The sequence below is a fragment of the Panthera onca genome, chromosome E2 (genome assembly GCF_046562875.1).
Source record: "Panthera onca isolate mPanOnc1 chromosome E2, mPanOnc1 haplotype 2, whole genome shotgun sequence".
Classification (NCBI taxonomy): Eukaryota; Metazoa; Chordata; class Mammalia; order Carnivora; family Felidae; genus Panthera; species Panthera onca.
The window spans coordinates 13,517,883-13,538,913 of record NC_138353.1 but is presented as its reverse complement, the minus strand read 5'-3'; the positions used below and the strand labels follow the sequence as shown (position 1 = coordinate 13,538,913).

General features: G+C 55.6%; 2 protein-coding genes and 1 non-coding gene across 6 annotated transcripts in view; all 3 read left to right on the top strand.

Moving 5' to 3' along the window:
* The window catches only part of HNRNPUL1 (heterogeneous nuclear ribonucleoprotein U like 1), a 36,540-nt gene extending 29,687 nt beyond the window's left edge, over positions 1–6,853 (top strand). For all 4 annotated transcript variants that reach the window (XM_060651190.3, XM_060651188.3, XM_060651189.3 and 1 more), the window contains exons 11-15: positions 1,783–1,951; positions 2,556–2,840; positions 3,927–4,216; positions 5,508–5,699; positions 6,241–6,853. In XM_060651190.3, the coding sequence (XP_060507173.1) occupies positions 1,783–1,951; positions 2,556–2,840; positions 3,927–4,216; positions 5,508–5,699; positions 6,241–6,357 (1,053 nt within the window). In that variant the 3' untranslated portion in view covers positions 6,358–6,853. The remainder of the gene's footprint in view (positions 1–1,782; positions 1,952–2,555; positions 2,841–3,926; positions 4,217–5,507; positions 5,700–6,240) is intronic.
* On the top strand, positions 971–1,077 carry LOC132691403 (U6 spliceosomal RNA). The gene has a single exon (XR_009615752.1). It is a non-coding gene; the product is annotated as a U6 spliceosomal RNA (small nuclear RNA).
* A 485-nt stretch (positions 6,854–7,338) lies between the features above and the next one.
* On the top strand, positions 7,339–19,831 carry CCDC97 (coiled-coil domain containing 97). The gene is made up of 5 exons (XM_060651200.3): positions 7,339–9,712; positions 12,847–13,302; positions 14,907–15,185; positions 15,625–15,754; positions 17,583–19,831. Exons 1-5 carry the CDS (start codon positions 9,667–9,669, stop codon positions 17,701–17,703), a joined length of 1,032 nt encoding a protein of 343 aa, XP_060507183.2. The 5' UTR covers positions 7,339–9,666; the 3' UTR covers positions 17,704–19,831.
* The last annotated feature ends 1,200 nt before the right edge of the window (positions 19,832–21,031 follow it).

The following is a 21,031-nucleotide window of genomic DNA, read 5'->3' as shown; positions in this document are numbered from 1 at the left end:
ACTGGTGCATGCCCCTTACAGACTCTTCACCTCTGTGGCTTCTCCCTTGAGTCCCTGTCAAAGCCATTAGAAGTTGTTTATTTTTCTATTTTTTTTTTTTTTTTAATTTTTTTTTTTTTCAACGTTTTTTATTTATTTTTGGGACAGAGAGAGACAGAGCATGAACGGGGGAGGGGCAGAGAGAGAGGGAGACACAGAATCGGAAACAGGCTCCAGGCTCCGAGCCATCAGCCCAGAGCCCGACACGGGGCTCGAACTCACGGACCGCGAGATCGTGACCTGGCTGAAGTCGGACGCTTAACCGACTGCGCCACCCAGGCGCCCCTAGAAGTTGTTTAAATGCAATTATTTCTCGTTACTCCAGAGCTGTTGAGTGTCTGAGTTTGGATAGGGTGGAAACCCGTATAGGTGCCTGGGCCCCACTTCCAGAGAATGGGGTTTGGGGGTTCCTTAGTGGGGGTGGGCCTGCTTTTTTTTTTTTTTTTTTTTTTTTTTGCTGTAGCATCCAGATGGTTTGGGTGTGCAGGCTGAATCTCCCAGGTCTGGGCCCCAGTCCCAAAGGGCCTGGCACGTAGTTGGTTTTCAATAAATGGAAGCTATGGTCACTGCTGCTCTCAATCAAGTGTTTTCTAGAGACCCACTTTGTGCCCAGTGCACACTGCACACCGCCCAGACGAAGAGAACAAAATGTTAGCAGCAAAACCACTTGTGAAAAGCATGGGCTGCTGCCTTGTCAGGCTCTGGGTAAAAGCTTGTGGATGAGACTGATGTTTTAGAGAGGGACTGAGGGAATGAAAACAGTCCACACGGCAGTCAAAAGGGGGTGGTTGATTATGGCAACCACTGTGTAAATATTATGGAGCCATTAAAAGTGAACACTGACACAGAAAAAAGGTTAAACATTAAGTGAAAAAAGCCTTCAGGAGAGTACGTAGCATGATTCCACTTGTGTTAAAAATCACACAGATCGGTGCTCACTTTGGCAGCACACACATTAAAATTGGAACGACACAGAGAAGGTGAGCATGGCCCCTGCTCAAGGATGACACACACGTTTGTGAAGCGTTGCATGTTTTATTATTTTTTATGAGAGAGAGAGAAAAGGAGTGGGGAGAGCAAGCTCCGGGAAGGGGTAAAGAGAGAAGGAGAGAGAATCCCAGGCAGGCTCCATCCCATGAACTGTGAGGTCATGACCTAACCCAAAATCAAGAGTGTGACACTTAACCGACTGAGCCACCCATGCACCCTGCATTTTAAACATGAACACTTTTCATTATGTACCTATAAGATTTTTCCACCAGGTCTCAAAGTCGGTGCTTTAAGAAAGAAAAAAAAATCACACAGATCTTCCTGGAAATACATAAATTCAGTATAGGCCATCTCTGGGAAGTAGGACTGGCAGTAAGCGGATGAAGGGATTATTCTTACTCTAAACTTTATCCTTGTACTCTGACAGTTTTATCGTGAGCAGGTGTTACTTTTAGAATTGGGGGTGGGGAGGGGTAGGGCGTAAAATGGCATCCCAAGAACAAATAGGAGTTAAAAGCCCAAGTGTAGGTACCCCTTGTCCTGTGACTGTCAGCAGCCACTTTCCCAAAGCCAGTTTCTCAGAATGGGCTCAAGAATCTTAACAAAACAAGAGCACAGTTTCCTGAGGTTTTTTTTGTTTTGTTTGCTTAGAGCTAGTGTCCTTTTCTCAATTCCTGGCCCACAGAATACTTGATAGGAAAAAACCCAACTCGTAACGTACCATCTCTTGCCTCTTCTGTTTCCTACCCCTAGACAAATGTTTATGGGTCAGCCCAGAGACGAAAAATGAGACCATTTGAAGGCTTCCAGCGCAAAGCTATTGTAATTTGTCCCACTGATGAGGACCTAAAAGACCGGACTATAAAGCGAACTGATGAGGAGGGGAAGGATGTCCCAGATCACGCGGTCCTAGAAATGAAAGGTAGGAGATAAGCCAGCACAGCAGGGTCCTTAGGAGAAAAGCGCCTTCAATCGTCCTTTCCTCCCCAGCTCCTTACTTATTCCTCTTTTGATCTTGTCCATTCTTTCCTTGCTCCTGTTTTGCCCTTCCCGGTCTAGTGCACCTGTGAATGGAAGAGCTGCTGGCATCTCTCACAGCATGGTTTAGACTAGATGGGGCTGGGGCAGGATGAGGGAGAGGACACGTGGCGGGAAACGCTGAGACCTGCACATCTCCCGCCTCTGGCACCCACCGGTGGGGTGACTGAGCAAGCTTCATTCTGCTCCTGTGTAGAAACAAGGATGGTGATTCCACGTCTCTGGCCCACTCCCTGGGGAGGCTGGAGGGAGTGTTTATATTTGGTGGGGCTTGTAGCCACCTCTTCAGAAAAGGGACAGGAGAGTCTTTATTAACTCCTGATCATTGTCAGAGAGGTTAGGACCCTTTCTCACTTCTGTCACTCACTATTCATGCCTCTGCCATCTCCCTTCTAGCCAGCCAGTGTCCTGGGGGTGTAGGGGACTAGACCTTGGGAGGTACTGACCTCCCTCTCCTTGTTCCCTCCGGGGCCCTGCCTTCCTCCTAGCCAACTTCACGTTACCAGACGTTGGGGACTTCCTGGATGAGGTGCTGTTCATTGAGCTGCAGCGGGAAGAAGCAGACAAACTGGTGAGGCAATACAACGAAGAAGGTCGCAAGGCCGGGCCACCCCCTGAAAAGCGCTTTGACAACCGAGGTGGTGGTGGATTCCGGGGCCGTGGGGGCGGTGGCGGTTTCCAGCGCTATGACAACAGAGGCCCACCAGGGGGCAACCGAGGAGGCTTCCAGAACCGAGGAGGAGGCAGTGGTGGAGGAGGCAACTACCGAGGAGGTGAGACATCTCAAGCAGAGCTGTTTCCGCTCTTGGCTCCCGGGTCAGGGTTGGTGATTGCTTATTCAGTCAGCAGATGAATTTTCCCTAGCACCAGCTGTGGGCTGAATTCTGGTGGAGAACCAAGGTGATCAAACTCTGGGGCCTCAGGGAAATTCCCACTGTCCTGCTTCTCCTGGGGATTGCTTCTGAAGCCCATGCCTGTTTGTAGGTCACCCTCTGTCATTTTTACGAGTCCAACCTTCTATCTGACCGTGAGCTCCTTAAGAAGAGGGGCCAGGCCGAGTTTACTGCCAGTCCTGCCTTCCAGCTCAGGCACAAGGCAAACGTTAGGACTGTTTTCGGGGTTCAGTATTCAAACAAATAGAAAAATGGGCTTAGGTTAATTTGCCCGTTTCTCCCAGCTAAATCCAGAGCTGGGAGCAGGTGGTCCAGTGCCCAAGTTTTCTATCTTAAGTTCTGCTGTCTCTGAGGTAAAGTGTATGATCGTGATTTAACTAGCATACCCAACTGTTTCAGTGTTGTGCTAGATAGTTCTGGGGACACAGCCATGACCTGGACAGACACATCACCCTGTGCTGACAGTACAGAAGGATTCTGGACTGAATGGCAGAGCCCAGGGTTACTGTGAGCTTGGGTGACACCAGATCCAGCCTGTGAGGGAGCCAGGCTCAGGAAAGGCCTCCCAAGATAGCAGTGTCTAGGCTGAGGTCCAGAGACCTGTGGAAGCTGACAGGAGAAGGGTTCTGGGCCCAGCAACAGCTGGTCAAGGGCTTAGGAGAGATGGCCAATTTGACCCAGCCTGAAGAGGACTGTCCTCCGTATTTAGCATCCCTCTTCCTGACCTTCTCTGATTTGTTCAGTAGCTATCAAGATGCTGGGGACACAGTAGAAACCAAAACAGCCCTGGTCATGAGCTCACAGTCCAGTGGGCAGGACAAACCTGTCAGCAGACAGTGAAGACTGAGTTATCAGGGCTGTATGGGGGCCTTGCCCAGGGGTCTGGGGAAACCCAGAGTGGAGCCCAGCTCCTGAGGGTCCCAAGTTCAGAATGATGAGACCTCCCACCTGGCTTCTCCAATGCAGGTTTCAACCGCAGCGGAGGTGGTGGCTACAACCAGAACCGCTGGGGTAACAACAGCCGGGATAACAACAATTCCAACAACCGAGGCAGCTACAACCGGGCTCCCCAGCAACAGCCGCCACCACAGCAGCCCCCGCCACCGCAGCCTCCACCGCAACAGCCGCCGCCACCACCCAGCTATAGCCCTGCTCGGAACCCACCAGGGGCCAGCAGCTACAACAAGAATAGCAACATCCCTGGCTCGAGCGCCAATACCAGCACCCCCACTGTCAGCAGCTACAGCCCTCCACAGGTGAGAACATAACATGTACGGGGCAGCAGTTGTGGTCCCGTGCTCCAGCCGCGGGTCTCCACTCTTCCCTCCAGCCCTGCCCTTCTTCCTGGCAGTGCTTTTGACTGGATGGACCCTAGATATTCCTTCCAGACCCAGATAAATTGGGAACTTCTTGTTTTTCCCCCTCGCCCCACCTCTCAGGGTGGTGTGCTGTAAGTGTTGAATGCTGCAGCAAGTACATTTTTCTGGGCTGTGTCGCTGGCCTCTACTGAATCCCCAAGAAAGCACTTGATCGGAGCTGCCCTTTGCCGAGGCTGGAAGGGACTGATCCCCTTATCTCTAGCATACTGAGACAGGCCCTAAGGTTGGGAGGTCTCGCCCTGTGCCCTGAGAGTTTCACTCCGGAGCAGCTCCTAGCTCAGTTCCAACTCTCCACAAGCTGGTGCTCGGACTCTGGTATGCACAGGCCTGTCACCCAGAGCCGTCCGCAGCCATTTCCTGAGCGCCTTCCACATGCCAGGCCTGGGAACAGCTGCCAGGAGACATTGGTGAATGGCTCCTAGTCCTGCTTTAACCAGAATATTTCCTAGAACGGGATTTGGGCAGGCACGAGTTCAAGCCCCCGCCCCACGTCTTAGTTCTGTAACCTTACATAAATGTTTCACCTCTCCGGACCTCATATTCTTCATAAAAGGCTAGAGTTGTTCGTAGAACTCACTTCTGAGGTTTGTTGTAAGGGATGGGTGGCATTATAGCTTTGTGGGGAAAGCTCTGGAACTAGACAGACCAGAGCTTAACTCCCAGCTCCACCACTTTTTACTGTGTGACTTGGGCCCGGTTGTTTCACCTCCTTGAGTGTCAGCTTCCTTCTCTGTAAAATGCCACTAATGGAACCCGCCTCTCAGATTTGATGGGGGGATTAGATGGGTTAACGATAGAGCCTGGACTTGGGAAGCACCTGGGAAATTGCTACTACAGTTGCTCTCAGCCAACCTTCCCAGAGCAATTGCCACCACTTATTGAGTGCTCAAGCTTACTGAATACACAAAGCAGTCGGAAGGGGAAAAGGCAGTGGAATTTCAAGAGATGCTGTGCGCCTTGCTCCCCCAGGGTCTTAGAGCCAGGAGACTGCAGAACACAGCCTTACATCCCACCCTGTCCTGCCACGTCCCAGAGCTGACCCGTTTCCTCAGCCCTCAGACAACCTCCACCAAGGAAGTTCCTTTGTGGGCCCACTGCTTACGAAGGCCCTTCCTCCATCCCAGCTGAGCTATTTCACAGAACCCTGATTTTTCCCCCCGTTTTCCAGCCGAGTTACAGCCAGCCACCGTACAACCAGGGAGGGTACAGCCAGGGCTACACAGCCCCTCCACCTCCACCTCCACCACCGCCTGCCTACAACTATGGGAGCTATGGCGGCTACAACCCGGCTCCCTACACCCCACCGCCGCCCCCCACCGCACAGACCTATCCTCAGCCCAGCTATAACCAGTATCAGCAGGTAGGTGCCAGACTCAGGCTATGGGGGTGGGGGGAGGGTGTGCTAAAGAGACTTCCAGGGGCCTGGACTGGAGTCTGTATTTATTCCTAAAAAGATGGGCTGGCCTCAGGCCAGTATTTGTCTGATGTAGCCATTCCATTTGGTGGACACTTCTGTACCAGCTGCTGAATACCTGATCTGAACCTCCCCTCCCAGTGCAGCAAGCAAACTACAAAGCAGGGGCCTTCAAATCCTGCTTCAGCACCATGGCCAGTGTCCACACCCCTGGGTTGGTGCTAGGCCATCATAGCTATTAGTAAGTGTTTTGAATATGGCTATCTGGCTGTACCTGAAAGGACATTAGGTTGGCAAGCCAGGAGGTCTGGGCTTTAGTCCCTGACTGTCCATCCATGTGGCATCAGGTCAACCACTTGTCCTCCCAAGGTGCCTTGATTTCTCTATCAGGGGACCCATCTCTGCCCTGGGTGGGAGTAGGGTCAAGGCAGGAGCCAAATGTGGGTCTGGGTAAGGACAACCTGGTGCTCTTGGTCTCTCTCTCCAGTATGCCCAGCAGTGGAACCAGTACTATCAGAACCAGGGCCAGTGGCCACCATACTACGGGAACTACGACTACGGGAGCTACTCCGGGAACACACAGGGAGGCACAAGCACACAGTAGCCGGTGTGCTCAGGAGGCCCCTGCCGGCTTCCTCCACCAGCGCCCACCTCGGCCCCCTCGTCTACCCCCACTGGGTCCTGTGGTGCTGGGGGACGGGTCATCCCAGGGCTGCCTCTTTCAGCCCACTGCCTCCCCTCTGAGGGGCTTCTTCCCCAACACAGGGCCGGGCATTTTTCTCTGGATTCAAACAGGCAACAGTGACCTTTTATTTTCTGTTTGTCCCCTTCTTCCTCCCCTTCTCCTCTTCTTCCTCCTCCCCTCCTCCTTTTTGACTGAAGACCCCCCCCCCCCCCCCCCCGCCCCTTGGTCAAACAGTGAGGCTGCAGTGGCTGAGGGAGGGCCCCTTCTGCCCATCTGTCCCAGTCCTGCTCCAGCCCCCTCAGCCCCCTCAGCTTCCCACACCCTCATGCAGTTGGTTGTAAATTCTTCCAGGAGCTGTTTTACTGTCTACTTTTCAGGATTTAAGAAAAAAAAAAAAAAAAAAAAAAATCAAAAACTTAAAAAAAAAAAAAAACCCACAAGTTTAAAAAGTAAAATGCGGAGGGAGGAAGCAGTGACAGATTTTTTTTTGGTAATTATGCTTTTTTTTTTTTTTTTTTTAATTTTTAGAATTTCTCTGTTTTTACTGTGGCTGTCGATACTTCATCAGGATAACCATTTCTTTGCTGAGTTCAGGTGACTGAGGAAGAGCCACACCCTCAAAACAGAACACACAAAACAAAACTATAGAATCATCTTTAACCTAACTTTTTATACGATGTCTCAGTTTCCCGTAACTTTGCACACAAGCTTCTGTGTTGAGTTGAATTGTAACTGCTTTTTGTATTTGGAGAGAGTGTGACTATTGAACTTGAAACCTTTTATTCCGGGCGTCTTGGTAGTTTCTGGTGGGATTAAGCGGGTGAGAGGGAAGAAGGGGAGGTTGGGGGGCTCCTTCCCTTCAGAACATGAAATTTCTCCCACTGCCTCCTCTCCAGAGGTCTCCCAGGTGCCAGACCTAAAGGTTTTTCCTACAATGATCCTCTGATTATTTTTACTTCCCCTTGACCCGTATGTTTTAACAGGATTTTAACAAACTGCACTTATTAAGAAATGTGTTTGCTTTGTTTTGTTTTCTTTCAATAAATGACATGGCACCTCCTAGCAGGAAGGAAGCAGGGTTGAAACCCTGAAGTGTTACTGCAGTTGGCCTTTAATTGGGGTGGGGCCTTTTCAGGGGGACATTATTTGCTCATCTATTAAACACGTATTGAGGGATTCATGTGCTGGGCCCCATTTTTGGTGCTGGGAATGCCCCCTTAAAACTGGGGCACTCAGTTTTAAAGTAGTTCTCTGGTCCCCGCTCTTTTCTGATCCTCTCACACCAGACAGTCCCAAATCTCTCCATGAATTTGTGAGTAGAAGGCATGGCAGGTCCCTAGGCAGAGGATGAGGTAGGGCTGATGGGATGGAGACCAGGGGTAGACTGTTGGGAGTCATCACTGGGTGTGACTCCCCAGACACGTCAGCCCCGGCCTTGGGTGCTAGACTTAGGACGGTTCCTGCCTGTGCTTCTGGATCCAGGCCGGTGGGAATTCCACGGTGCCCACTCTGTGCCTCACTCTTTCTGGACAGTGCTGGGGATATAGCATGGTCAAGGCAGTCCTGAGCCCTACTCTCATGGGTCTCCCAGTCCAGAGGTAACACAGACTTTCTAAATGGTGACAGCACCAAGTGGTCAGCTGTGAAAGCCGGAGGTGGAGAGTTTGGTGAGGGGAGCTGGACAAGAGAACAATTTTAAAAATAGCCAGGGTAAAAGACTCTGATTGCATTTCTGTGGCCTAGTATCCTCCTTTCCCAACAACTGGAGTCATTCCTTTATCCCCTCTGGACATGTGGTATTCCTGGCCCCTTGTGAGGGACAGTCCTGGGGCACAGGAGTGGCCAGTTCAGCCCCTTCCCTTATAGTACCTCAGAGCCTTGTGAATAGGACACAGGCTGCAAAAAGGCAGGAGGAAGGCTGACCAGCTTTGAGATTGGGGCTGGGGCATTAGAATGTGAGATGGAGCCAAGACTGGTGGCTAGTTGGGCTAAAAGGGACCCTACAGTACCCCTACCCCCACTCCGCCTATTCCGGAGAGCAGAAGGAAGGGCCTTGGCCCCCATCTGGGAAATCCCCTTCCTTGCAGGTCCACATGTAGGGCAACAGCACCCTCTGCCGACCTCTCTGGGTAATCTCTTAAGTGTAGTCTCCACCCATCTGCCGTGTAGCAAATGGGCCTCCAGATCCCTTATCCTGGCAATGCCAATGGGAAGTTATTCCCCTGCTCCTGTCCACAGTGTCTGGATCATTGCACCAGCCTCCTCACAGATCCCCCTTACCTCTAGTCCTTTACCCTGATGCCCTCCTGCCTGCTACCTGAAGGATAAAGGAGCTCAAGCTACTTAGTGCAGCTTATGAGCCCCCCACCCCCACCCGTGTGCCTGGCTCCTGGTGACCTCTCTGGCTTCATCTTTTGCTGTTCCTCTGAACTTTAGATCGGTGGTTTTAAGTCCTGCTCATCATTCAGGTCTCAGCTTGGGTGTCTCTTCCTGGAAGGATGCCTTCCCTGACCCTCCAGGCTGGGGTAGGCAACCCCATAAGATCCCTGGCCACTCAGGGTAGTCACTTGCGTGGTGTCTGCCTACTTTGTTGGTAACTCACACTTGAATAGGAGTCCCTACCCAACACCTCAAGCAGATCAGGACCAAGGTTGTCCCCACTCCACATCTGCAAATTCCCAAGGTCCTGGGAACACAGTGGGAAGCTCTGTCTGATCTCACCGCCCATCTCCTGCTAGCCAGGGACTGGCTGTGATGCCAGAAGCAAGAGACAAGCTTAGTTATTCTTTGAGGTGGTGAAGGACACAAAGGGGATGGATTGGAGTCAAAGCCAGACCATAAACCCTCAAGAGGCTCTGGAAGGTGGCCATTCAACTATCCATCCAAAAAGTAAGCATGCCAGACTTTGAAGTTCGAGCAGTGAACAGTGGTTCAGATCCCTCCAGACAGTCCAATTCTGCAGCAGGTCAGATAGGGGTGGGAGAGGAAGAGTGGAAGAGACTCCCCTGACTCCAGCGCCCTTAACCTTCCTGGCTGCGAGGAGGCGGGACCTGGGGGAGGCGCGCATGCGCAAAGGAAGGTTCGCCTTCAGCCCGGAACTGTTGTTTCGGACTCGGCGGAGCACCGGGACCCAGGAGTGTGCTCGGCCGGAAGTGGCCGCTGAGGACTTGGGACCAGAATTGGCGTGCGGGGCCTGCCGCGGCGGTTAACAAGTAATAGAGAATCAGGATGGAGACCGTGGCGACCACGGCGGCGGCGAGGGAACCCGATGAAGGTGAGGTCCTGGCCACTCGGAGGAGGCGGGAGGGTGGGGCTATGGTGTCACTGGGAAATGATTCCCCGTGAGCTCGCAGGAGGACTCTTTATAGGGGGACACCTGCTCTCGGGTTTACCAGTCCGCGTGGCCACTTAGTCCAGATTAATGCGTCCCTTGTTGCGAGCTGCAGTGCTTTTCCCCATCCCCTCCCCTGAAATTAACCTCTTTCAAGTTCCAATCCAGCCGTTTCCATGTGCCAAGCTAGCCCGGTTCCTTACCAGGCTAACTCTTAGGTCAACATAAACCTGTCCCCTGTCCCGGCTAAGTCCCAGTGTCCCAGTCAACCCTGCCTTTCAAATGACCTCCTTCCCTAAGTCACACTGACCCTTTCCTTGTCCCCAGGGTCACCCTCCTCCTGTCCCATGCAAAGTCTTGCTTATTCGAGACTTAAACAGCTTCCCCATTTCATTCTCATTCCCCTTCCCCCAAAGTCCGCAGTTCCATCTGCCGCCTCAGGTCCTTAATCCATTTCTGTGCTGCCTCCCCCCCCCCCCCCCGCCCCCTTTCCTTTGCATTTTCAATCTCTTTATTCTTCTGATGCCTTCCCCTCCGTATCTAAAATGCTTTAGTTTGGGGGCACCTGGGTTGCTTCGTGGGTTAAGCCTCCAACTCTTGATTTCTGCTCAGGTTGTGATCTCAGGCTTTGTGAGATGCAGCCCCCTCCCCCCACGTTGGGCTCTGAGCTGACTGTGCGGAGCCTGCTTAGGATTCTCTCTCTCTCCCTCTTGTCTCTGCCCCCTCCCGCTTTCACGCTCTTTCAATCTCTCTCTCTCAGAACAAATAAATAAACATTAAAAAAAATAAAAATGCTTTCATTTTGCTCATCTTAAATTTTCATCCCGGTATTTCCGAGTCATCCCAGATGGGGCGAGGAGCGGTTGGGAAGTTGGCTGAAGCATCACTGGCCAAGAATTGGTAACTGTTGAAGCTAGATGATGGCCATGTGGGGTGGGGGGAGGGGGGACTTTGGTTGTCTTCTCTACATCTGTGCATGTTGGAAATTTTCCGTAATAAAAAATGTTTTAACCTAAAGTCTATCCTTTGATCCCATGTACCTTCCAGATACCATGTATCTTCTCCAAAGAGTCCTCCACACCTGTCTCCCATTTCCTCACCTCCCATCCACTTGCCGTCTGGCTTTCACCTTCAGAAACTGCTCTGATCAAGGCCACCAATGACCTCCCCCGAGTACTTCAACGGAGTCACCCCATTTAGGGCTTTTCCTACTGGACTGCTCGGACAATTCAATGCCATTGACTCCTCCATCGCTCTTGAACCTTGTCCCTCGGTTTCAGTGACACCGCTCTTTCCCATTTCCTTCCCTTCTCTCAGGCTCCTCCTGCTCAGCCTCTGTCAGTTTTCTATGGCCTCTGCAGCAAGTGACCACAAGCTCGGGGGCTAAAAACAACAGAAATGTATTCTCTCAGTTTTGAAGGCCAGAGGCCTGAAATTGGTACCACTAGGCAGAAATCAAGGTGTTAGCAGGACCGTGGAGGGCTCCCTCGGGGGTTCTTCCAGCTTCTAATGGCTCCTGGCGTTCTTTGGCTTCTGGCTACATCACTCAGGCGTCTGCCTCTATCCGTCTTCACGTGGCCCTTCTCTGCAAATGTCCGGGCTCCCTCTCGGACTCTGTCTTACAGACACTCATTGTGGCATTTAGGCCCCAGTCGAAGATAATCTCCCAGTCCCAAGAGCCTTAACTTCGTCGCACCTTTGGAGACCCATTTTTTTGGCCAAACGCAGTAACACAGCCTCCAGGAATTAAGGCGCAGCTGTCTTTCGGGGGCCCCTTTTGTAGCCTGTCATGGTCTCCTTCACGGGCACGTCCTCTTCCCGAGTCAGGCCTCTTTCTAGCCCCCTCTTCTCTTGCCCTCACACACTCCCATGCCCTCCCCATGACCTCTCATTTCCTCTGGCTTTAGTTTTGTCTTGACTCCATGGACTTCACAACTCTGGCCCCAGCCCTGCACTTTTCTTGTGAGAAGCCTCTAGCAGTCTCTTAGATGTCTCCCCTTGGATGTCCCCTGTGCCCATGATACGTTCCATATCCCAAGACCTGTTCCTCCTCCATGACTCTGTCTCAGGGACAGTTTGACCAAGCCCCACACCAGAACCCTGGACCTGAACTAGATGAGATCCCACCTCTCAGGTCTTCAGCCCCGTGGCTTGCCTACTCAGCCCCCAGAGCATCTTTCCAACCCCTGCCCCATCCCCTCCTGCACATCCCCTGCAAGACTGGTCCGGCTCAGTCTTCTCTGGTCTCAATGATTAAAGCCCTCCCTGAAGCCCATTGTACCTGTAAACCCTCACCCCCGCTTCCCTGTACCAGCCAAGCTGCCCAAAGGCGTTGCCTCTATTTTCTGTCTTGTCTTATTTCCTGCTTGCTCAGCCTTGCTCCAGTCCCACAACTTTTGAGAAACAGCTCTCGACAAGATTTGCCTAGAGTTCAGCTTTCCTGTTACCAGCGCCCATATTGTCTTTGGATCAACGTGTGAATGAGTAGGAGATGGGGAGTGAGTGAACAAGTTAGTGCATGTGTTAGTGATTTTGTGAATAAGTGAAAAGGCAAAGAATTGAGTGAGTCAATAAATGTGGTAAAGGACCAAGTAAACACACCAAGCTCACTTGTGCCTCAGGGCCTTTGCACTGGCTGTTCCCACTCCCTGGAACTCTCTTCCTCCAAAACTGTCATAGCTCAGTCCCTCACCACCTCAGGACTCTACTGAAATGTCACTTCTTTGGCAAGTTCTTCTCTGCCCCATTTGAAATTGTAGACTGCCCCCCACTAACCCCAGTCCTTCTGCCTTTCCTCTTTATTTTTCTCCATAGTCCTTGGAACCACCCGACAGACTACGTTTGCTAACATGTCACATGTTTTCAGTAATCATATTTCTCATTGTCTGTGTCCCCCACTAAAATGTCAACTTTGTGCTTACTGTGGCATCTCTAGGACCTTGAACAGTGCCCGGAATGTAGTAGGTGCTCAGTAAATGTGAAATGAGTGGCTGAGCATCTAGGCCTTTCCACCCACCCCCCTCCCCCGCCCCCTCCCTTCCCATCCCGGGACTGACAAATCTCCCCTCTCCCCACAGGCTGCACAGAGCCCAGTACTGGGCACTGGGGGGAGCTGAGCTGGACGCCTGTCCCACCCAGACCCCAGGACAAGGTGAAAGCAGCAGAGGGAGCACCAGAGGCCCCGAATGGTGGCCCCCCTGGGGTTGAGGATGCGGCAGTGAGTGCCATGCTGCGTGCCGTGGCCGCCAGCCGCCTGCCCGTGTGCAGCCAGCAGCAGGGCGAGCCTGACCTGACCGAGCAGGAGAAGGTGGCCATCCTGGGCCAGCTGTACCATGAGAAGCCGCTGGTGTTCCTGGAGCGCTTCCGCACGAGCCTCCGTGAGGAGCACCTGGCCTGCTTTGGCCACTTGCGCGGTGACCATCGGGCAGACTTCTACTGTGCCGAGGTGGCCCGGCAGGGCAGCGCCCGACCCCGCACCCTGCGCACCCGCCTGCGTAACCGGCGCTACGCTGCCCTGCGTGAGCTCATCCAAGGTGTGGGGCCAGGTGGGCCGGGCAGGAGGGGAGACTGAAGCAGAGGAAGCAAGAAACAAGGATGCAAGAGTAGAGACAACAGACAGAGGTCCTGGGAGACAAGTTTTGAGACAGGGACACAGGGAGGTTGAAATAGAAACATGAAGCAATGAGGAAGATCAGTACAAATGGGAAGAGAATGGGACAGGCAGTGAGAAGGGTCAGAATTTAGTAAAGACACAAGTGCCGTTTCAGATCAGTGGGCCGAGGACACAGTACCTTGCACTGTGGTAAGTGGTCATCCCTCAGGAAAATGCAATCCCTACCTCACACCATACACAGAGGTGCTGAGGAAACCTAGGGGAGTGTGTCTGTGACCCTGGGGACACAAAGGCCCGCTTAGACAAGGCACACATGTGGATGGCACGAAGAAAAACACTGAGACCGTTTTGACCACGGCATAATTATAAGCATCTTTGTGACCAAAGACACCAGAACTAAAGTTGAAAGATGAAACTAAATGAAGCGGAGAGTGAGTGAAGATTCTGGTTAGGGAGAAGAGCGAGGTCATAGGCCGTAGAGCGAGGGAGATGGAGAGGGTGGGGCGCAGTGACAGGCAGGGAGTGAAGCTAGAGATCGGGGGAGGGGGCGGGGGGAGGCGGAACGGATGAATGGTGAGGTGACAGGCACAGAGCCCAAGAGAGACTGGTGGATAGAGGCAGAGAAGCAGAAACAGACCCAGGGAAAGAGGCTGACAGAGCCAGGGAGAGGGAGAGAAACAGTATGGTGGGAGATCCCAGAAACAGGGAGATGGGGTAAGAGAGAGGGATAGCCACAGACCCCAGTGCTGCAGAGGCCAGGGTTCTGGGCACATTCTCACCCTGGGCTCTGAAAGCAGGGCTGGGACTGGTGGGTTGGAAGGACCCAGCAGGTTTAACGGTTTCCTGAGGGACAGAGCCACCCCTGCAGGAACAGGCAGCCAGGAGAGATGCGAAGTTCCCAGGTTTGGGGTGGTGGGGAAGCCAAGCATACCTGAGGGGTGGCTGCAGAGAGGAGCACTCTGGGAACAGGTGAGAGCCGGGGTCTGGAAGACCACCGGGACGCCCACCTCTGGCACATCCTGCTGTGCTCACAGACAGGTACACATAACCTACATCCTGGCTTCTGTGTGCGGGACCCCTGCCTGTGGAGCCCCGCGCACCCACTCCCAGCCACACTCCTGGCACCTGCAGGAGGGCACGTACACCCGTGTGACCCTGCACACACACCCACGGGCAGGTGTGTGTGCACTCTGCCCAGGCATAGTGGTGCACAGGCCCCGGACCACCGGTGCCTTGGGGGCCAGGATGTACATGGCCTGATTGCACACGCATGCTTACACGTGCAAGGACACATGCACATACCGGCCTGCTTATGCGCATGCTCAGACGCATGCGTGAGTACTTGTGGCCACGTGACCTCGGGCCTCGGCAGATTTTCCTGCGTGTCAGAACGTGCACGCACATGCTTGCACTCACGCGTCCACGGCTTCCTACAAGCCCGATTATGGACACATGTGCTCAGACGTGCTCACCCCGCACCCGGGCCCCAGCCTCACGTGCAGACACCCCCCCGTCTCCGTGCAGGTGGCGAGTACTTCAGTGACGAGCAGATGCGGTTCCGGGCCCCGCTGCTGTACGAGCAGTACATTGGGCAGTACCTAACCCAGGAGGAGCTCAGTGCCCGCGCCCCAGCCCACCGGCTGCCTGAGCCCGGCGCCCCCGGCACCGCCTGCCCTCTCTCTGACCTGCTGCTCCAGTCCTGCGAGGAGCGGGAGCTGCAGCAACGGCTGCTCCGACAGCAGGAGGAGGAGGAGGCCTGCCTGGAGGAGGAGGAGGAGGAGGAGGAGGACAGCGATGAGGAAGGTGAGGGCCAGTACCGGGGAGGCCCGAGGCTGGGGCCCCCCGACCTGCAAGGTCAGACCCCCTCCCCTGCTTGCCCCGAGTGCCCAGGCTCTCCCAGCCTCTCCAGCATCTCTGCCCCCCGCCCCCCTGCTCCTCAAAGGCACCAAGGAGTCATCACTCACCTCCAGGCCATTACTCATGTTGTTCCCTCTGCCAAGAATGCCTTCCCTTCCCCACCCTTCAGGTAGCAGGTCCTGACCCAGCTCTACAGTCTCCAGAGTGCTATATTGTCCTCCTGTGTTCAGTGTGTGCCCCAGGAGGGCAGGACCAGGGCTGTCTTGGTCACCACCGCGTTCCCGGTGCCACCAGCACAGAGGAAGCAGCTCTTTGTGGGTGTGTGTTCAGCACGTACCCAAGGGCACCCGTCCCATCCCCCCACTGAGGGTGTCTGCCCCCACAGACCCGAGCCCCGGCAAAGACTCAGAGGCCTGGGTCCCTGACTCGGAAGAGAGGCTGATCCTGCGGGAAGAGTTCACCAGCCGGATGCACCAGCACTTCCTGGACGGCAAGGACGGGGACTTTGACTACAGGTGATTCGTGCCCCCCTCCCCAAGCCTGGCACTCCACAGCCCTCGGCCCAGGCATAAGGGTTTCAGATCAACCAGGGATCAGTGGGTGACCTTGGACGAGCTTCTTCCACCTCTGGGCCTCAGTCCCCTCACCTAAAGAAGGGACCGAACAAGGCTGACAGCTCAAATTTGATAAGACGTTGAAATATTTCCATTCGGGTGAGCAGCGGTGATCTAGAAGGATGACACCGCCCCGAGCCCCCCCAGGTGTCCTCCGGGCACCGCCGCTTCAGGCCCCCAGACCCCCTGGTGCTACAGGAAATCACCCCTGGCAGGGAGAGACCTGCGGTGGCCGCTGCTGTGGTGCTGCTTGTTGATGTCCACACTGTAACCCTGGGCGAGACACACAGCCACTGCTTTGGAAAGGATTTTGCCATCAGGGAAAAGAACACAGAAGAGTGAAGGGTCAGAGTCAAAGATAAAAGGCTCTGACAGCTGAAGCAGTCTCGCCTTGTGGGTGTGACAGCCGATGCCCAGCTTCAGACCCAGCCCCGGCAAGCCGACCCTCACCAGCTGTGGGGCGCACGATGGCCTGATCTAGGGTACCCCCCCACCTCCAGAGGCGAGCCTGGCTGATGTGCTTCCAGCTGGGGTGGAGCCTCCCGGCCCGAGTTCCCACACAGAGCGGGGTGCAGAATGCCTAGGCCGCGGGGAGCCCTCAGAAAGCCGGGTGCCCATGAGGAAATGGGGCCTGGCCTGAGGAATAGAGACGAGCGGGGACCGGCACCTGTTCTCCCCTGGAGGGCAGCTGCTGGGCAGCAGGGCCAGTGGGTCCCCACCACTGTGGGGCTAAGCACCTGCTGTGTCCAGACTGTGGGGATAAAGCAGCAAGCAAAGCTGACAAGAGGGTTCCGTGCCCTGAAAGGGGACCCAGTTTAGTGAGGAAGCAAAAGAAGTATTTAGCATCTGGTGCTGCCAGGGCCATGAAGAAAATTAAAGCAGGGTCGAGGGGCAGAGGGGTGGGAGGTAGTGATGAGGGGGCCAGCATAGGCTCTCTGAGCAGATGACATTTCGGCAAAGACTTGCAGGATGTGAGGGGTAAGCGACATAAATACCTGGGGTCAGAGTGTTCCTGGCAGGGGAGATAGCCGGTGCAAGGACCCTGAGGCGGATCAGAGGAACAGCAATGGGACAGGGGTGGCTAGAGCAGATCGCGAGGGGCGAGGAGCAGGCGGGTCTCCTCAGAGGTGGCGGGCCGGATCAGACAGGGCTTCCTGCACCCAAGGGAGTATGGTGGGGGTCACGGGAGAGCTCAGAGCACAGCCAGGGGTCCTCTTCACAGTTTAGGATCACATGTGCCCAGGGCAGACATTTCTCAGCACTGTTGACCTTTCTCGGGCCAGATGATTCTTTGTGCTCATTGTCCTGTGAGCAGCAGGGTGTCGAGTAGCATCCCTGGTGTCCGGTGCCTGGGCACCAGTGAGAGCCCCCCTAGGTGTGACAACCAAAACGTCTGCACTTTTATCCCCAAATGTCACCTGAGGGGCAGAAGCTTCCTAGTTGAGAACCACTCCAGGGAATGTGAGTTGGCCTGTCACCACATCTTCCAGCTTTTTGAGAGAAACCAGAAGTTTTTATGTAAAATCTGCTTGGAAGACTTCATTTGAAGCCCTGAGAGACTCCATGCACCCCCCCCCCTCCCCGCCCCGGGTTAGCTCCGATTTATAGCTGCATATGGCCTGGGATCTTGGAGGGCCCCTCCACCCCCGGGCTCCTCCAGAGGGTGAGAAGCAGGGAGGCTGGGGTGGGAGGGGGCAGAGCCGGCCCCTGACAGCCCCTCCCCCCACAGCACTGTGGATGACAACCCCGACTTTGACAACCTAGACATCGTGGCGCGGGATGAGGAGGAGAGGTACTTCGACGCGGAGGAGCCCGAGGAGGCACCCAGCCCAGAGCTGGATGGGGACTGACGGCCACGCCGCCCACCCTGCCCGTGACTTCCTCTAGGGGACAGCAGGGCAGCCGCCCCACACCCCCAGCCTTGCTGGCTCTGGTGCCGTCCCGGCCCCGCCCCTGCCCCCTCTGTGTGCGGGGCTCCCTACCTTCCCCCACTCTCCTTCCCTGATCCAGGTCTGTCTCACTGTCTCTCTCACTGGCTTTTTCTCCATTCCTTTCCTCCTTCTATGCGTCACTGTCTTTTTCCTCTCTGGCCTTCTCTCTCTCCCCTCTGTGTGCCTTGGCCTCTGTTCCCACGACCGGGCTCAGGCTGAACATCCTCCCCCTGATGGAGGCCAGCGGGGCTCTTTGTAGCTGGAGCCGGCCAGGTCAGTGCCGGAGCGCAGCGCGGGGTCGTGAGCCCCCGGGCCCCGCCTGCTTGTCCAGCTCTGTACTGGTGGGCTCTTGCCTCCTTCAACTTCACCCTGGGCCTCTGGTGCTTCCTGCCCACACTCCCCCATCTATCAGCCTCCATGCCGCCTGCCTCTGCCCTCTGCCTCTCAGCCTCTCTCTGGTTTCAGTGTCGTCTCCCCCCAAACCCCAGCCTGGCTGCTGAGGAAGGAGCCTCACCAGGGAGGCTACCAGCTCCCACCTCTCCTTCAGGACCCAGGCTTGGGAGGGGGGTGTGGGGCAGCACTGGGGCCATGGGCCTGCAAGCTTGGGTGTGGAGGGAGGGGCGTGGCGAGGGGGGCTCTCTCCTTCAGCCCCACCGGCCAGCCCCTCTCTGCCTGGCCACAATTTTCCCTTCCTTCACTTCCTCCACCTCCTTCTCCCTCTCCTGTTTACACTCCCCAAATACGCACAGGCTGTTATCATGGGTCCTGAGTCATCCCACACACACAGCCTGCCCCAGCATCCCTGCCCCCAGCTGGCCACAGGGCCCGCCCCACAGAGCCCCCCGCCGCCCTGGGCTAATGGGAGCCAGATGGCCTCTTGGTGACTCAGCCACTTGGCCTGTGGGAACCCAGGCGTCCTGCCTTCCCATGCCCCCATACCCGGTTCATGCTCCCTCAGTAGACACACACACACACACACACACACACACACACACAGAAGGGGTCAGCTGTTGGCAAGGGGGTACAGGCCACACAGGTCAGAGAGATAGGGCCTGGGGACCCTTCACTCCTGTGAGCCAGCATGGTGACACCCTGCCATAGCCAGGCCTGAAGACACTCAAAACCACCTCAGGCATATGGCCCGGAGAAAGGGGGAGACCCCCAAGGCCTCCCGGGACCACAGCCCTTGACCCCTGGGCCTCAGCTCTGCCCTCTGGGTCAGCCAGAACTAGAGCCAGACACAGAAAGTGAGAGCTAGCCTAGAGGCCGAGGGACATTCACACAGAGAGACCATTAAACGAGGAAACTTCCGGTCACTGAGCAGTTCTGTCCTATTCCAGGCCTGATGGGCCTGATGCCCCATGGAATTCTCCAAACAACCCCGTGAACTAGGGACTCCGCTCCATTTCATAAGTGAGGTGAGGGGAGGGGGCCAGAAGGGGAATGTTACTTGCTCGAGGGCTCACGGCCACTGACAAAAAGCCAGGTCTAGAACTTCACAGGTCCTAGAGACCATTCTAGCCTGTGTGTTAGCTGTCAGGGCCACTGGGAGCAGACAGACGCACGGACTTGCTCAGAAAGGTCATGAAGAGACAGCTGTCGAGGGTGATACCGGCAGCTTAATGTTTTGGGGCCCTCCCCACATGCTTGGCACCATGCTGCACACGGGCTTGGAATCATCTCGATGGTGTGTAAGTCAGCACCTGGACCAGAACCATCACGGCGGTCCTACTCCTCACGTCCTGCCAGTAGCAATGCCCTGGCTCCCAGAGAAGACCCCCGATTGGCCGGCCAGACTCGCCCTTGGAAAACCTGAAAGCCAGAGGATGGAAGACGTTTGTCCCTCGGGTACACGTGTGTGTGTGTGTGTGTGTGTGTGTGCGTGCGCGCGCGTGTGCCCACAGTCAGAGGACTTCTCTAAGCCAGGGAGCAGCCCCGAGTGAGGTGTGCAGTTTTCATCAGTCTGTCATTTGATCCTTAACGCTGTTTGTGATATACTTTGCCATACATAGATTTGTTACATAATAAAAAGTGATGAGAGACCACAGCAGTTGAGTCAGAATTAGGGTTAGTCAGATGGTGGAGGCGGGAGCGTCTGCAGCTGAGACAGAGGTGGGGCCAGTCAGGAGGGACTGTGGGAGACACACCCCCGGCACGGCCCCCGCAGCTGCCACTGGACCCTGAGGAGCCAGAGGTGACTGTCCCTCCGCCCCCCAGCCCTCGGTCGAGGCAGGCGGAGAGGCTGAGTCAGGGAGGGAGGACCCGCTGGGGGAGAGCCCCTCCGTGGGCATCCGGCCCCCACCCCGTCTCCTGTCTGTCCTCCTGGCTGGGCTGTGCCGGCTGCCACCCGCACCCCCATCTGACCCTTCTGCGTGTCCTGCCCTCGCATCCTGTCCCTCCCACCGCCACCCCTCTCCCTCTCTCTCTCCTCTCCTCTGCCTTCTCTTCTGCCTCTGTGCCTCTGGCAGCCCGCCCGAATCTCCCATCACCTCCCACCTCGCTTGTCAGCCCTACACTCTTCCCCCCGCCAGCCCTGCCCAGGGCCACTGCCACCCCTCTCACCTCCCTCCTGCTCATCCCTATACACTGGTCCCTTAGCCTGTGTGACCATTCGTCCGGAGTCTCCGCCCCATTTCCCCCTCACCCCCTGTCGGCTGGCCCCTCTTCTCTGTCTCCCAGACCCTGGGAAGCCCAGTGGGGATGTCCAGGTCAGAGGGTCACTGGTGGCCCCTGGGAGCCCAGGATGAAGGGTCACCGCTGCACCCTCATCCAGAAAGGGGGAGGCAAGGCTGTGGCCTGTCTGGCCCGAAGGAAGTGTCTGCGCTGTGGCCTGGTCACCCCCGCCCCCAGGACCTGCCGGGCTGCCACCACCCCCGCCCCCAGGCTGGGGCCGAGTAAACACAGCCGACGGCAGCCGGGATATTTATACCGAGGTCCGGGCGTGGGTCCAGTGCCCACCACAGCCCCTGCCCTGCCCGCCTGCCACAGCCAGCCCGAGCCAGCGTGGCACCAGCCGGCAAGGGGACACACCGCAGAGGCAGCCTCCACTCAGTGCAGAGGCCACTGGGCGTGTCGCTAGGGATGCCGTTGGCTTCCCTGGGGACACACCGTGCCCGCCCCTGCCCTGGAAACACCAGCACAAAATGCAGACCTGCAGGAGACACTGCCAGCCCACTGAAGACTCACAAGGCCTCGAACCTGATGCAAAATAGAGACCCACACGACAGCTCACACACCGAAGTCACCA

Bases quoted from the DNA above. Each gene is read 5' to 3' on its own strand.
- CCDC97 (XM_060651200.3), top strand. From the start codon at position 9,667: ATGGAGACCGTGGCGACCACGGCGGCGGCGAGGGAACCCGATGAAG. The intron at 13,303-14,906 runs GTGTGGGGCCAG...GTCTCCGTGCAG, and splicing joins CCTGCGTGAGCTCATCCAAG to GTGGCGAGTACTTCAGTGAC. The intron at 15,755-17,582 runs GTGATTCGTGCC...CTCCCCCCACAG, and splicing joins GACGGGGACTTTGACTACAG to CACTGTGGATGACAACCCCG.